This window comes from Balaenoptera ricei, chromosome 19 (genome assembly GCF_028023285.1).
Source record: "Balaenoptera ricei isolate mBalRic1 chromosome 19, mBalRic1.hap2, whole genome shotgun sequence".
Classification (NCBI taxonomy): domain Eukaryota; kingdom Metazoa; phylum Chordata; class Mammalia; order Artiodactyla; family Balaenopteridae; genus Balaenoptera; species Balaenoptera ricei.
The window spans coordinates 3,353,937-3,369,229 of record NC_082657.1 but is presented as its reverse complement, the minus strand read 5'-3'; the positions used below and the strand labels follow the sequence as shown (position 1 = coordinate 3,369,229).

At 55.3% G+C, this 15,293-nt stretch overlaps 2 protein-coding genes across 6 annotated transcripts; both read right to left on the bottom strand.

Annotated features, from left to right (window-relative positions):
* Positions 1–1,557: 1,557 nt before the first annotated feature.
* TNNI3 (troponin I3, cardiac type) lies at positions 1,558–5,599 on the bottom strand. Of its 2 annotated transcripts, XM_059905790.1 has the most exons (9): positions 5,264–5,599; positions 4,926–5,078; positions 4,604–4,616; positions 4,364–4,450; positions 3,871–3,912; positions 3,483–3,614; positions 2,994–3,083; positions 2,289–2,465; positions 1,558–1,707 (listed from the first exon to the last, which is right to left on the bottom strand). In XM_059905790.1, the coding sequence occupies exons 2-9, from the start codon at positions 4,934–4,936 to the stop codon at positions 1,624–1,626; spliced, it is 636 nt and encodes a 211-aa protein (XP_059761773.1). In that variant the 5' UTR covers positions 4,937–5,078; positions 5,264–5,599; the 3' UTR covers positions 1,558–1,623. The 2 variants fall into 2 exon arrangements, with proteins under 2 accessions (XP_059761773.1, XP_059761772.1); XM_059905789.1 differs by lacking the exons at positions 4,364–4,450; positions 4,604–4,616; positions 4,926–5,078; positions 5,264–5,599 and having other exon boundaries at positions 3,871–4,282.
* Positions 5,600–5,704: 105 nt separating this feature from the next.
* Positions 5,705–11,342, bottom strand: DNAAF3 (dynein axonemal assembly factor 3). Of its 4 annotated transcripts, none has more exons than XM_059905700.1 (12): positions 11,256–11,342; positions 11,063–11,151; positions 10,623–10,765; positions 10,174–10,267; positions 8,928–9,085; positions 8,449–8,718; positions 8,114–8,239; positions 7,887–8,009; positions 7,512–7,641; positions 6,766–6,880; positions 6,523–6,597; positions 5,705–6,438 (listed from the first exon to the last, which is right to left on the bottom strand). In XM_059905700.1, the coding sequence occupies exons 2-12, from the start codon at positions 11,145–11,147 to the stop codon at positions 6,030–6,032; spliced, it is 1,728 nt and encodes a 575-aa protein (XP_059761683.1). In that variant the 5' UTR covers positions 11,148–11,151; positions 11,256–11,342; the 3' UTR covers positions 5,705–6,029. The 4 variants fall into 4 exon arrangements, with proteins under 4 accessions (XP_059761683.1, XP_059761684.1, XP_059761685.1 ...); XM_059905701.1 differs by having other exon boundaries at positions 6,766–6,877; XM_059905702.1 differs by having other exon boundaries at positions 8,449–8,631.
* Between the last annotated feature and the right edge of the window lie 3,951 nt (positions 11,343–15,293).

The following is a 15,293-nucleotide window of genomic DNA, read 5'->3' as shown; positions in this document are numbered from 1 at the left end:
TCCTAAGATGTTATATTCTGGGACACCCAAACCCTGCACTCCCAGCTTCTATAACCCCCAAGTCCTAATACGTTCCCTTCCATCCCCAGTTCCTCTGGGACCGTTACCTGAGGCTGCGTCTGCAGAGGCGTGAGTGGTGGGGTAGTCTTGCCGGGCAGGCTGAAGCACCCCCAGTTTATACTGGGAGGCTCAGCCCCGCCCCAGGGGGAGAGGGAGGGGTAGAGAATTCCTTTCCTGACACTCAGAGGCTGCCCTGCCCCCACTCTGGCTCCACTTTCGGGATCGAGGCACCTCCTGGCTGTTCCAAGGCCTCTCCTCCATCCCAAAAGCATTGTCCAGGAACCCCAGGCTGGGTCAGGCCACCCTCGGGCTCCCCATCTCCCAGATCACACGGCACACTATGCTCTGAAGCCCCTGGGCTCAGCACGCAGTAGGTCCTTGGAGGATGCTTATTGATGAAAGGGGTACAAGGGACCCCTTCTAGCTCCATGAAGGGGTCCCTTTCTCTGTGTCTCTCTGGGCCTCCACTTCCCATACCCCGTTTCCCTGTCTCTATCTCTCCTTTGTCTCTATGACTCTCCGTCTGTGTTTCTCTGTGTGTGTCTGTCTCAGCTTCTCCGTCTCTCCACCTCTGTCTCTGTCCATCTCTCTGTCCCCCCCTCCCCACCCTCATCCCTTTGTCTGCCACCAGGATTCCACCCGGGTGACAACAGGCGCTAAAACGGGGAAACAGGTGTGTGAGGGGGAGGGGGGGGGGAGGGGGTGTGTCAGGCCCACAGGACCTCACACTCCCCACCTCCATCGGACACTGATCTTTTTTGGTATCCCCCTCCCCCTTCCCAGCCAATCCACAACCTTGAACTCTAGGGGCTTCCTCACCCCTCAGTGCCAGTGTCTGTCTCTCCGAATTTCTGATTCTATGCATTTCTCAGGGGTTGGCTTTGGGCCTCTCTCTGCATTTCTGTCTCTGAGTTCTTCACTCTGCCTGTCTCTGTGTCGCCAGTTTTTCTCTCTGCATTTCTGCGGGTGTCTCTGAGTATCTGCCTCTCTTGATGTCTGGCTATTGGTGTCTGTGTCTCCAGGTGTCCCTGTGCTTCTCTGTGACTCGGTTTCTGTCTGTCTTTAGCTCTGTGTCTGTTTTTATCTTTCTAGTTCTTGTGTGTGTGTGTGGTGGTGGGGGGGGATGTCTCTTTGTATCTGCAGTTCTCCCTCTGTGGGTCCTTATTTCTGTCTCTTCCAGGGCGAGGTCATCTCTGTCTCTCTGTGTATATCTGTCTCTGTTTCTCCTTCCTGTGCACTTCTTCCTATGAATCTCCGCCTGTTTTCCCTCTCCCTTTGGGTCTCTGCCTGGCTCTCTCTCCCTGGGTCTCTGACTCAGTCTGTCCGTGCCTGTGTGTCTGTCTTTGGGCCCTGGTCTCGGCACCTCTGTGCAGCCCCACGTGGAGACCCAGCTCTGCTCCTGATGTACGCTGCGGCTTTGGGGGTGCCTGGCCCTCAGGTCTCCCGCCTCTCTCACACCTAAGCCCCCCTGGTAATAGACACACAGCCACTCCCAGCTCAGAGAGAAGCTTTATTTCTCGGGGCCGTCCTCAGGGCCAGGACCAGGGCTGCGCACAGGCCGGCTCAGCCCTCAAACTTCTTCTTGCGGCCTTCCATTCCACTCAGCGCATCGATGTTCTTGCGCCAGTCTCCCACCTCCCGGTTTTCCTGGAGGAACGGGTCAGAGGTTAGGGTGTCTTCCTGGTCTACAGGCTCTCAGATATCCTCCGCTTGCCCTCCCGCCTGCTGGGCCACTCTATTCCGGATGCCCCTCACACAGTCTGGCTCTGGAACACTTCTTGTCCCCTCAGACGATCCCTTCCAATTTGCCCCACTTCCTGTCTCCCTGCTGCACTTCTTGTCTCCCTCTTGGACTTCCTGTCTCCCTCCTGCACTTCCTGTCTCCCCTCTGCATTTCCTGTCTCCCTCCTGCACTTCCTGTTTCCCTCTTGGACTTCCTGGCTCCCTCATGCACACCTTTTCTCTCATGAACATCCTGGAGACATCATGCACTTCCTGACTCCTTGCCACTTCCATTCTCCCTAATGCGCTTCCTGTCTTCCGCATCTACATTCTGTCTTCCTCTTGCATTTCCTGTGTCCCTCCTGTACTTCCTGTGGAAGACCCTTACCAGATACTTCTCCCCACAACTTCAAGTGCCACCTGCCCTCAGGCTAGTCCCTAGAATTGCTCACACACACACACCTTCTCCCCTAAGCACCCCCTTTCCTGGACCTAGCCACACTCACCTTCTCCGTGTCCTCCTTCTTCACCTGCTTGAGGTGGGCCCGCAGGTCTAAGGACTCCTTAGCCCTGGTCCCCAGCAGTGCCTGCATCATGGCATCCGCAGAGATCCGCACTCTACGCAGAGTGGGCCGCTTAAACTTGCCCCGAAGGTCAAAGATCTTCTGGGTCAGATCTGCGATCTGGTAGCAGCCATAAAGGGAGGTGGAGACCCCTCCTTCCACTTCCTCCTTGCCTCACGCTTCCACCCTGCGCTTCCCTCCTATCCCGATCCAGGTTCTACCTAGCTTAGGCTCCTACCGCCTTCGAGACAAAATCCAAGATCCCCATCCTGAAATTGGAACCTGATCTGCCCCAGCCTCATCTCTGAAAACTACTGACACATCCCGGTCCAGCTACACGCATCTCACAGTTCCCTGGCCCACACCTGAACTCACTTACCAACACTTGAGGCTCCAGCCACACATTTTCACAAACATATTTTCCGCTTTCCCATCTCCTGGGTTTTGCATGTGCTGTTCCCTCTGCCTGGAACAGCATTCCCTGACCGTATTGTACTCATCCTTCTGCCCCCTCCCTGCCAGGCTCACAGTTGTCCTGGGTCTCCTGGTGTCTGCAACCATAAGCAGCTGCAAGGGTCCAGGCTGAGACCAGAGCCCCAGGCATCACCCCCTACCCTGAAGCGACCCAGACGGCCCAGTGTCTCCCACCTCTGTGATGTTCTTAGTGACTTTCGCCTCCACGTCGTATCTCTCCTCATCCACCTTGTCCACGCGGGCGTGGAGCTGTCGGCACAAGTCCTGGTGGAGGAATGCAGTGTGCGTGGTGGGGGGAAGGCTGGGGGTCTGGACTCCTGGGGTCTGAGGGAGGAGGAGCTGGGGACCTGGACATCTGGTCCTGGAGGAGTAGATTGAAGCCAGACCCTGGGGAACTGCGAACAAAGCAGAACTCCAGAGCCAGGTGTTCTGAGAATCTGGACTGGAGTGGGCTGGAGGAACCAACCTCTGGGTTTTGAGATTTTAGGCAGCTGCAGGCCACATTTCTGACCTCCTGAGGGTAAGAATTGGGAGATTGGACCCGAAGGTCCTGAGCAGAAAGGGGGCATAGTAACTGTACCCCTGAGTCCTAAGGGATGCAAGATCGGACAGTAGGAACCTCGGATCCCGGGCTAGGCAGGAGTCCCTGATTGGAGCGGGTACCTGCAGATCCGCGAAGCCCAGCCCGGCCAGCTCCAGAGGCTGGCACCGCGTGCTCAGAGCACGCCCCTTCTCTCCTCGCCGCTCCTCTGCTTCCCGCTCCAGCTCCTGTTTCGCAATCTGCAGCATCAGGGTCTGGGGAGGGGACGACGGGTACGGTAGCACAGGTATGGGGATGAGGACAGAGCGGGATAGCCACCCCCGCCGGGCCCCGCCCTCTAATCCCAGGCCTGCTTCCAGAGACCTGCCCCCCCAAGGTTGATGTCCATCATTCCAAGGCCCCGCCCCTCCCTTGCAGGGCCTCCCGCCCACTTGCTCTTCCGAAGCCCCACCCAACTTCCAAGCCCCGCTCCCTGAAGACACCTAGGCACTCTCCCCAGGCTCATCGCACCTTCAGCTGCAGTTTTCTCGAGGCGGAGATCTTAGACTTTTTCTGCCGGGGTGAGACAGAGCAAGGAAGGATGAGCGAGGAGGATCCGAAGGAGGACGCCTGGAGGGGCTTCAGAACCCGCCCCCTCAAGCCAGGTCCAGATTTAGTCCCGCCTCCAACTCCAGCCTTCAGTCTACGGGAAGCCACGCCCCTCACTCCCATCCACCAATGTGGTGTCTCTGGCTACGCACCTCCCCCCACCATCTCTAAGCAATCTCATTTCCCACGGGCAGCGGGACTCCGCCCATAGGCAAGCTCTCACCAATCAGAGCCCAGCCCTCTGATAAGCTCCGCCCCTGAAGCGCCTCATCCGCTTGGGCTCCGCCCACGACCAAAGTCTGGTAAAGGCCCTGGCTCCGCCCCTCCTCCCCAAGCTGCGGGTAACCCAAGAATCCGAATCCAGACCCTGCGAAGTCCCGCCCGGCCCCGCCCACCGCGCTGGCCCCGCCTTCACCTTGGCGTGCGGCTCCGTGGCGTAGGCGCGGTAGTTGGCTGAGGAGCGGCGTCGTACAAGGGGTGGCGCGGGGCGCGGGTCCCCCGCCTGGGATTGGGGGAACGGAGCTGAGTTATCACAGGGACACCCCCCTCCCCAGCCCCTCTCCATGCAGTCTTCCAGGGCTGCAGCCTCTCGCCCCAGAGCCCTCCCGGCAGCGCCCTCCCTGGCCAGGCGGGTCCAGCCCACGCCGACTCTCACCGCATCGCCGCTCCTGGAGTGAGAGAAACCAGGAAAAGGGGGTTAATGGTAGGCCTGGGTCCTGTCCACGCCGTGTCCTAAGGGACCCCAGAGGCCCCTCTGACCGACAGGTCCGGCCCACCAGCTGCCGCTTCTCGGCTCCTAGGGGTCGGATTCCCAGACTCTTACCTCATTCCGATGCCCAGGAGTCCTGTCCCTACCTCCCTTCTCAGGCCTGGAGTCCAACCTCGCAGCTCTCACCCCTCACAGGAACCCGGGAGATCACCCCCCTACCCGACACTGTCTCGGGCCTCAGGAGTCCCGGTTACCAATCTTCACTCACCGGTCCGCCATGCTGAGTCTCAGGCCAGGGGTTGCGGAAGGCAGAGCAGGGGACAAGGGGCTCTTGGAGGGTCAGTGAGGGGGCGTCCGGAGTGACCTTGAAGGCCCCTGGGGCTTCTGTCTCGTCCGGTCTGCTCAAGCCTCACTGAGGACACTGAGATAAAGGGCGAGGACAGAGACTAAATATATTGCTGCCCCCTCCTCTCCCTGCCCAGGATTCGAGATAACGGGGCGCGTGAGGGCTGGGGCGGGCCATGCTCCAGCTGGATCACCCCTCCATCTTGGCGGCCTGGGAATCCAGCCCCTCCCTCCTCCCACCTAGGAGTCCAGACCCCCAACCTCTCCATCCTCAGACCCCGATGGGTGTCCAGGCCCCCAAAATCCTCTTCCTTCTGACACAGGAGTCCAGGCCCCCAGCCCCTCTTCCCTCTGACACAAGAGTTCGGACCCCAACGTCCTCCTCCCTCAGACCCAGGAGTCTAGGCCCCGCCCCCTCACTAAATTGTAATTCTCCTTGAGGGCTGGAACTTTTTTTTACCATGTTATGGTCAGTTTCAGTGCCCCAAACCTGTTAGCCAATCCATAAATTTTGCTGATTTATTTGAGAATCCAGGTGTGGGGTGCCCAGGCTCTCAGCAGGCAGCACGGAGAAATTCACCCCTAGCCCTCTTGGGAACCCAGAAATCTGGTCTCGAGTCTCCTCTCTTGAACACTCCTGCCCCTCCCCTCTCCCAGCCCTGGAGACAGACTGAGGGCAGGAAAGACACATGGACACACGGAGAAGAGGATCTGGCTCTCTTTACTTGGACCACCCTAGTGTTGACCAGCCTGTGAGAGGAGACACCCCCAGCCCTAGTTAGGAATGGGATCCTGGGGATGACGGGACCACGCAGAGGGCCTGAGCCCCAGGGCCGGATCTCCAGGCTGGTTTTAGAGTCTTGGGAGTGGAATGTAGAACTCAAGAGAACAATCTAGAATTCTAGGAATAAAATATAGAATCCCAGGAATGGAATCTGAAATTCTAGCGACACCTCTGGCGCTGAGTGAGAATGCTGGGAGTATAATTGAGTATTCCAGAGGCGCGTTCTGATTCTAGGACCCGACTTTAGAAGTTAGGGATTGGGGAGTTGGTCTCTGGAGGTACAGTCAGACTCTCTGGTTTGGGGGTCTGACTCCCTGTGGGTGGAACCAAAGCCTCCAACAGTGAAGCCTGAGACTCTGAGGGCCGTTTGAGGGGTTCAGAGGGTAGGGTCCCGCCTTCAAGGGGCTGGGTCAGGTCCTCGGGGGGAGGGTTGGATGCCTCAAGGGGCGGGGCCAGGACTTCAGGGGGCGGAGTCCCAGATCCCACAGCTGGGTCCTTGTGGCTGGGAGCAGAGTCTCCGGCCTTGTAGAAGCGCGCGAAGGTCTGCGAGCGCCTGGCCCCCGGCTGTGGGGCGAATCCAGCCGCCTGTGCTAGCTCCCCAACCCGGGTGGAGAACCCCTGCAGCTGCTCCTGCCGCAGGTCCACTAGGAACCTGGAACCAGGAAGCGGCGTGTTAGGGGACCTGGCTTTCCGCCCCCAGCCTGGAAGTTCCCCGCCCTGCTCTCCGCTGGCTCACTGGGCTAATTCTACAATGAGGCGTCCTCCGGGGGCCACGCAGGCCCCGAGCTCAGGGCTGAGAAGATGGACCATCCTGCGGAGAGAAAAGGGGAGGGCCGAGGCTCAGACTTTTAGGTCCTGAGGGAAGAGGCGGGCTGGGGACCTAGACACTGATTAAGGAGGGTCTGGAGGCCTGGATTCCTGGGTCTGAGGGAAGAGGGGTTGGGGGAGGGAAATCTGGGAACCTCCCAGGCCCTCTTACCCACAAGCCATGTAGAGAAGCTGGAACCGTCCCTTGTAGCAGCTCTTGTGGTGGAGGGTCAGGGCAGAACCGAGGGACAGGAAGTGGACCGCGAAGGATTCCGGGACAGGGGCTGCTGGGGAAGGGAAGACTGGCAGGGTTAGACAGACAGACAAAGCTTGGAGATGACTCGCCTTGTCTGTCTTCAAGCCCTTTCTCATCCTTTCTCTTAGGCAAATTCCTGGAAAATTCTGGGAAGATTGGCCTGGCACGCAGAGACCCATTTTACAGACTAGGCAACTGAGATTCAAGAGAAGAAAAGAGTGGTTGGCCCATGGCCACACAAGACATCCATTCACCCGGGAGGGCCAAGTTAGGGGATGGGTAGAAGGAGGCACGACCAGATTTGGGGGGGGGGGGCTCTCCGGCGTTAAGCTGGGACCCAGCTTAACCTTGTTAAAATGTTCTCAGCCTCTTGGACTTCTGCAGGTAGGATGAGAATTCTACTACTGGAATTCAGGATGGTAAGGATGGTGTGAGGATTTAGGAAAGGGAGAGAAGCTCAAAGAGAAGAGAGAAAAATAGACCGGATGTCGGGAAGGGGAGGTCACTTGTCCAGGCATTAGATACCATATCAGTCCATGCTTGGACTTGAAACACCAGGAGCCTGAAGCCCGGGACGGGGGTCCGGGTCCCATTCTCTCTCAGACATGATCACCCGAGCCCCACTTCCCATCTCAAGGAAGAAGGCTGAGTCCGTCGTTTACCAGGCTCCGGGCTTCCATCCGCGTCGCCTTGCACCTGCGCGGGGTCTCCCTGGGCGGCTCTCGGGCGCCCCCAGGCGGCCATCTCTCGGAACAGCTCCGTCACGTTGTGCTGCGTGATCTCACCCGCAGTCTTTAGGGGAGAAGGGGCGTGGCCGGATGCGGGGCTAGGACCGCGGGGCCGGACTGGCAGGGGAGAGGCTTAGAGGACGCCACCCCCACACTCCCCCACCCCCAGAGCTAGCATCTAGCGGGCAAGCTTACACTTCCAGACTGGCCCTAGGAAGTAGAGAGGGGGCGCGTAGGGGGCGGCGCCTGGACGGCAGGGGGCGGGGTCTCGCGGACTCGCCTCCAGCCCCAGCGCCTCCAGCCTCAAACCTTGATAGGCTGCCCGTTGCTGGTCCTCAGGAGGGTCTCGTCGTCAGCTTCGATGCCGAAGGCCACGAAGGGCCCCGTGACGATGTCCCCCCAGTACCCGCGCGCTGCTACGCGCTCCCCACGCTGGGAAATCAGGGAGAGAGGAGACGGGTGAGGTCGATGTTCGGGACTCCGACTCCTGGGCCCCCGAAAAGAAGCAGCAGCCAGGGCAGGGAGTGGACTCGCACGTGGCTCAGGAGGCGACCGGACGCCAGAGTCCGGTTGGGCACGTGATAAGCGCTGGCGTCTCTGAGTTCAAAGGCGACTCCTGTGTCCCTCCAGCGCCGGAACTCACTGGTGTGGATGACTCGGGCCTGGAGTGGGGGGATGCAAGAAGAGGCCTCAGTGAATCTGGTATATGGATCCCAGGATCTCCTCCCAAAGACCCAGCACTGAGGGCCTCTGGCACCCTTTTCCTTCAGACCCAGGATTCGGGGCCCCCAACCGCTGCTTCCTCAAGCCCCAGCCCCTCCTCCTACACACCCAGGACTGGAGACCCCAGGCCCCTCCTCCCAGCCCTCACCCCGCGATCGTGCAGCTTCATGTGCAGGTCCCAGTCGCTGACACCGCGCCGGGCGTCGTACCGGGAGCCCAGGTAGTGGCGCAACCTCGAGTCCCACAGGCGGCTCATGGGGAAAGCCTCGGGCCCCTTCTCCCCTCCGGCCCAGAAACGGAACACGGCCTCCAGGGCGTCGCGCTCGCGGAACTGCGCGGCCAGGCCCGCGTGGAGACAGAACGAAGGAGAGGCGGCTGCAGGGACCGCGGCTTCTCTTACCTGATCCTCCCTTCCCTCCTAGGGCGTGGGAACGATTCTCTTTTTTCTCAGATGAAGAAACTGAGGCTCCGAGAGTAGAAGCCACCCCCAGGGCCATATCCCACTGTGGGAGCCGGGGAGCCCTCAGCTCGATCCATCAACGCAAACTCTTTTGGACTGCCCATCCCCATACTTCCCGCCGCCACCCGGATCCCCGCCGGTGACGGTCGCAGGCCGGGCGGCGGCACCTTGAGGGCGCCCAGGCTGAGCCAGGGCAGCTGCTCCGCCAGGCGATCGGGCTCCGGGACGAGGCGAGCCAAGCGGCCGGCCTGGGCGCGCACGAAGGCGGCCACAGGCGGGCGCAGCAGCGAGTTCCCCCACACCTCCAGGAAGGTCTCGCTCCTCTCTGCAGGGAGGGGGGAGAAAATTAGAGGAGGGGGCAGAGGAGTGAGCCCAGAAATGAGACCCGTGCAGGTGACGCCTACCCACTTTATAGTGATCTTCTTATTCCATAGTCGTGTAATGAGCACAACGGACCCAGGCAAACTCCCTACCCACCCGAATAGCTAGAACACGAAGAATAACTTACACCTCACCTAGGTCTCCTCGCCTATTCCTTCCCACCCCCTGCAGGTAACCCCAATCCTGAATTTCATGTTTGTTTCCCTTGCCTTAAAAAAGGAAAAGTTGTATATAGATATAGATGGAGATGAAGATCTATGTGTGTTAAAGTGTTGAATATTTTCATTTTAATTAAGAATCTTACAAAAGGGACTTCCCTGGTGGCACAGTGGATAAGACTCCGCGCTCCCAATGCAGGCGGCCCGGGTTCGATCCCTGGTCATGGAACTAGATCCTACATGCATGCTGCAACTAAGAGTTCACCTGCCGCAACTAAGGTCACACAGCAAGCAGAGTCAGAATTTGAACACAGCCTGCCTGAGTCTACACTCTGCTCTAGGCACTAAACTGAAGTTTTTGTTACTGGGAAATAATCATTTCCCACCCAAATCCTCCTTCTCCCCCTCCTCCTTATAATCTCACTTCCAAGGCCGCTTCCTCCACGCAGATTCCCTGGGGTGCACACCTCTAACTAAGGGAGACTCAGGCCTGAGGGAGGCTTTGGGCAGGACTGAGCTCAGCTCAGCCAAACCCTCCCCACATCTGGGGGACTCACTACCTCTCAGGAAGCCCTTTGATCTCTTTTGGGCTTCTCCCTCGCGAGGAGGTTTTGAATGCTTACACTGTGTCACGCACAGTTCTGAGAGTTTTATTTGGCTTTTCTCCTGGAATTCCCTAAATGATTCTAGGAAGTATTATCTTTTATCCCCATTTCAAAGGTGGGAAAAGCTGAGGCTCTAAGGCTACCAAACAAGTGAGCAAGTGATGAAATAGGGAACAATGTCCAAAATGTTTAACCACACCCTTGAAATGCCAGAATTCCTGCAGGGAGGGGGAAGGAGCTGGGGGCCAGATTGCTGGGTCTTTGCTGACCTTGCAACCCCATCTTCTCAGGATCCTCCAGGGCTAGGCAGAAAATCAGCATGTGTCGGGCTACAGCTTCCATATTATTCTCCAGCACATAAAACTGGAAGGATGGACAGGGAAGAATGATTCTGAGACCTGTGTTCCTGGCCCCTAGGAGACCCCGGAGTGGGAAACCTCAGCCCCCTCCTTCCACAGGACCCAGGAGACCTGTACACCAGCCCCACTCCTTCAAACACAGGAGTGTGGGCACTCAGAACCCTCCTCCCCATCACTACTCAGGAGACTTGATCCTTAGGCTCTTCCTCCCACTTCAACCCAGGAGTCCCCAACCCCAGCCCCTTCCCTCCTCAGAACCTAGGAGTCTGGGTCCCCAGCTCCCTCCTCCCTCAAGGACTCAGGAATCTGTGCTCTTATCTTCATCCTCCTCCTTCCAGGATCCCATAATCCCAGCTTACACGGAACCTCCTTCGAGGCCAGAGAGCCGCCCGGGCCAGGGTCCGTAGCAGGTGTCGCCCATCCACGGAGCCCAACAGCAGCACATTTAGCTCGGGGGTCCCGTGCTCTGTATCGGCCTGTGAGTCTGGGTCCACAGGAGGACCTGACAAGACGACAGCGGGCTGGGGTTGGTGGCCTGGAGAGGGCCCCCTGAAGCCACCCCCAGAACGATGGACTACAACTCCCAGCAGGACTTGCACCCCTGGCCTTGGTTTTAAAAGGAGCTGTGCCTCTAAGCGTTCTGGGACTCGTAGTTCGCAGAGGTATCTAGGCTGTCCACTGGAGGGCACCCCCCGCCCTCGGAGCCTCAGAGAACGTTAGCGCCAGAACGTTAGTGTCTGCCAGGCTGTGAAAGCAGCCGCTGTGTCGGATGATTTGTGGTCCTGAGTGGGCGACTCACTCTCAGCCTGCAGGTCAACCGCCGGGGACAGGCCCCACCAGGACACAGAGCCGAAGCCAGTGCCCGAGCCCGCTGGTGTGGTCATCGCCCTGCGGGACAAACAACCCGGGAGTCCCCAAATATCGTGTCTGCATTGCCCACCCATTCCCCTCTCACCTCCGCTGACTTCTCGCCCCTTTCACACCCCCCTCACCTTTATCCTTCCAAATAACCCGAGACGTCCTCTCCCTCCCCTCTCGGTGCGGCGCTGGGATCCGAAGGCCCCTACACAACTGCTGCCCATAGTCCCCGCCCTTTTCAATCAGTCGGCCAATAGGAGTGGGCGGGCTGGCACCACCGCGATCAACTGACCAATGAGAGCGAGGGAGACCTGCCGGTTGCAAACTTTTAGCCAATGGGAGCGCTAAGGGTTTGTGGGAGTGGTGGGCGAGAGGACGCGGTTGTCATGACGACGGCGCTGGAGGAGTAGGGGCGGGGCCGGAAGAGGCTGGGGCGGAGCTGGGGACGAACAAAATTTCTGGAAGCTGGAGGCCTGGGCCGATTCAAATTTAGACAGAACGGAACAGAATCTTGATAAACCCGAATTAAACTCAGGTGGCTTAGACCTTAAACTATAGACCTCTGTGGCCCCATTTCCCCTCACACCCTGGCTCTATCACACAGGGCTTCTCTCCAGGTGAGAAAAACACAGCGAAGTACTGGGGCCAGCTAGCACTGGCCCCGGTTGTTAAATTTTCAGGAATTTTGTGACCTGGTTTTACACACAATCATTACTAAAAATTAAACTTTTTACTAAATTAACTACTAAAAATTAAATTCCAATAAAATACATTAAAATAAAAGTAATCATACTCAAAACTCATCACTTCCTACTTTATTATATTTTATAATTATTGATGGTCTTAAGGTTATTTACAGCTATTGTACCTGTAAGAAGGAAATGCTATTTTAATGCAATAGTTTAAAAAATGAAGTTGGCAGACTAGGACCATGGGCTGTCTATTTTTGTAAATAAAGTTTTATTAGAACAAGGGCCAGGATTAGGATAAGGCAGAGTGGTCCAAGTGAAGGGTCAGATCCTGTCTTTAAATTTTTTATATTTTATTTATTTTTCCATTAGTTTTGAATTTAAAAAAATATTGCATTAAAATACTATCTTGATTACTGGGTGTGTTGGTTTTGGTGACTTTGTTTTTGTTTTTGTTTTGGCTTTGCCTTAAATTTTGGGACCCTTGTTCTACTCTGGGAAATACTATAGGATGGTGTGGTAGTAGGCATCTCTTCTCAACTCTATATTCAGACTTCACATTGGTGGCTTGAAATCAGCCACAGTGACAGTATTTAAACCACGGAAGAGGGCAAGCTACACAACAGGGCTTCAGAGAGATGGTAATAGCACACCTCAGGAACCACACCAAGTCCTCTTTTGTCTCCAGGTCTATATGGCTTGTGTTTTTGTTTATTTATTTACTTGGCTGAGCCAGGTCTTAGTTGTGGCACGCAGGATCTTTTTTTTTTTTTTTAGTTGCAGCACATGGCACCTTTTAGTTGCGGCATGTGAGATCTAGTTCCCTGACCAGGGATCGAACCTGGGCACCCTGCATTGGGAGCATTGGGAGCGCGGAGTCTTAGCTACTGAACCACCAGGGAAGTCCCTTTATGGCTTGTGTTGCTCCTTCTAACATCCTCCCCTTCTCCCCCTGGAAAACTCCAACTCATCCTTCCAACCTTAGCCAGGGATCTTCCTGAGTTCTGCTCCTGCTTTTTCAGCAGATGGCCACTGTAGTCTACCCTGTGACTCCCAGTACTTTATATCTGGGGTTGAGGACGCTTGAGAATGTGGCTTTTGGTGCCAGACATGGCTGGGTTTACACCTTGTCCTGTCACTTGCTGGCTGAGAGAACTCGGCCAGGTGACTTAACCTGTCTGTGAGTTCCACAAGGGCAGGGACTCCAGTGAGGCACATCTCCAGATCATCCCCAGCACCCAGCCCAGGGCACAGCACCCAAGGAGCCTCTGTCCTCTGTCCCCTCTCCTCACCCTGCTACAGGAACTTAGCCAAGTCAGTCACCCTCTCTGCCTCAGTTTCCTGCTCTGTAAAATGGGAAAGGTAACATGCAGCTAGCAGGAGTGTGGTGGGTTAAAAGGAGGTCCACCTGCCTGCTGAGGACAGTTCTGGTTAGCGGGAAGGAAATGAAGGCTGAGTTTTCAGCAACGCTCCAGGAGTGGGCCAGCCAACCTGGGCCCCTCCTGAGTCAACCTTCAGCCCACTAGAGCCCCAGATCCTGACTGTCTCCAGTGAGACATAATGTCTTTTATCTTCATCACCACCACTCTCCACAACGCTTCCTCCACGGAGGAGCCAGAGTAATCTGAAATGTGAACCAAGCCACGCCACTTCCCTCTAAAACCCTACTGAGGTTTCTCACTGCAGGTAGATACAATCCCAGTTCCTTAGCTTCACTTCCTAGTTCCTGTGTGATCTGGCTCTTGGCTGTGTCTCTTAAGTCATGTCCCCACCCCCACCCCCCATACATCCGCCCTGATGCTCCTCTCCAGCCGCACTGGCCTCCTGGCTCTTTTGAGAATACATCAAGCCTGTTCTTGCCCCCAGGGCCTTTGCGAGGAACTTGGGGTTCCTTCTGTATGGAATTTTCTTCCCCCTCATCTTTGTGTGTGTGTGTGTGTGTGTTAAAATACACACAATACAAAGCTTACAATTAATGATGTTTAGTACATTCACAGTATTGTGCAACCATCACCACTATCTAGTTCCAGAAATTGCTCATCACGCCATAAGGAGACCCCATACTCATTAATCAGTCACTCCCCACTTATCCCTCTCCCTAGTTCCTGAAAACCACTAGTCTACTTATTTTTTTCTCTGTGGATTTGCCTATTCTAGATATTTCATATAGTTGGAATCATACAATATGTGGCCTTTTATGTCTGGCTTCTTTCACTTAAAATCGTGTTTTCAAGGTTCATCTGTGCTATAGCATGAATCAGTACTTCATTCCTTTTTGTGACTGGATCATATTCCATTGTATTTCCCCTTCATCTTTGGAAGCCTCATGCCTTCTTGTCATTCATATCACAGCCTAAACACTACTTCTTCAGAGAAGCTGCCCCTGACAACCCTCTTTAAATGATCTGAGCCCTTACTAGTTTCCTTCCCAGTTTGGTCGCCACTTGTAATGGTTTTATACTTCTCATTTGTCTGCTTACTTGTGGAGACATAGACCCAGGGATCCCAATGTCATCATCTAACTCAGAACAGATTCAATCCCAGGATTTAGAGAAGGACTTCCTGGATGTATGATCCTGAGCAGGTCATGTTAATTCCCTGAAGCACAGTTTCCTCATTTGTCAACTGGGAATAATGATCGTGTCTATTTCATGAGGTTGCTGTGAGGATTATTATCAAAAGTAGCAAAAGTAATAGTAATAATAGTAATAATATATACATAGTACTGTCTTTATAAAGATGCCCCCCACTCACTCACACATGAGAAATTACTGCATCCCTTTGGAGAAATTTTTTAAATTTCATGGACCTCACAACCTAGGTAACTGATCAGATTTCCCTTTTCCCATTGGCCACCAGGAAGCTCAGGGGTAAGTTCTGCCCCTTTCCTTCGCACATGGCAGTACTTGTTGGCTCATTTTCCACTTTACCTGATGCTCAGAGAGCTCTCTCGCCAAATGCCATGGACCTTTGTCCATCACCTGAAATCCTGACTGGGATGAGATGGGGGAGAAGCCAATAAAATGATCAACTTTCCTAGACACAGACTGAGAGAAAGAATTTGTTGAAAAAAGAATGAAGTGTAGCTGGAACTACTGTGTCTCCCTGAGGAAATCTTGCCCTTTCTCTCATTCTCTGGGGATTTCATTCCTAGATGCTGCATATCTACTTTGTTTCCTTGATGACAGTAAGTTGCTTGGAAGTAAAGTCTGGATTTGCATCTATTTGGGGGTCCCCAGCATCCAACAGAAGCTGGCACACAGAGGGCCTCAGGGAATATAGAAAGGATGGATGATGCAAGGAAGAAAGAAAGGGAGGGAGGGAAATATGGGTATGAAAATCTATGTAAATCATGGGTGAGGGAGTGGATAAATTCATGAATAACTAAGTGAATTCTCATTGACTCCTCACAGCAAATGTACAGTAGGTATTAGTATTATCATGATTTTTTTCAGATGAGGAAGCTGAAGTTTGGAGGGGTGA

Bases quoted from the DNA above. Each gene is read 5' to 3' on its own strand.
- TNNI3 (XM_059905789.1), bottom strand. From the start codon at position 4,071: ATGGGAGTGAGGGGCGTGGCTTCCCGTAGACTGAAGGCTGGAGTTGGA. The intron at 3,615-3,870 runs GTGCGATGAGCC...TCCCCTCCCCAG, and splicing joins CGAGAAAACTGCAGCTGAAG to ACCCTGATGCTGCAGATTGC. The intron at 3,084-3,482 runs GTACCCGCTCCA...TTCCTCCACCAG, and splicing joins TGGGCTTCGCGGATCTGCAG to GACTTGTGCCGACAGCTCCA.
- DNAAF3 (XM_059905700.1), bottom strand. From the start codon at position 11,147: ATGACCACACCAGCGGGCTCGGGCACTGGCTTCGGCTCTGTGTCCTGG. The intron at 8,719-8,927 runs GTGCCGCCGCCC...CCCACGCCCTAG, and splicing joins TCAGCCTGGGCGCCCTCAAG to GAGGGAAGGGAGGATCAGGT. The intron at 8,240-8,448 runs GTGAGGGCTGGG...CCCCCACTCCAG, and splicing joins TGAAGCTGCACGATCGCGGG to GCCCGAGTCATCCACACCAG.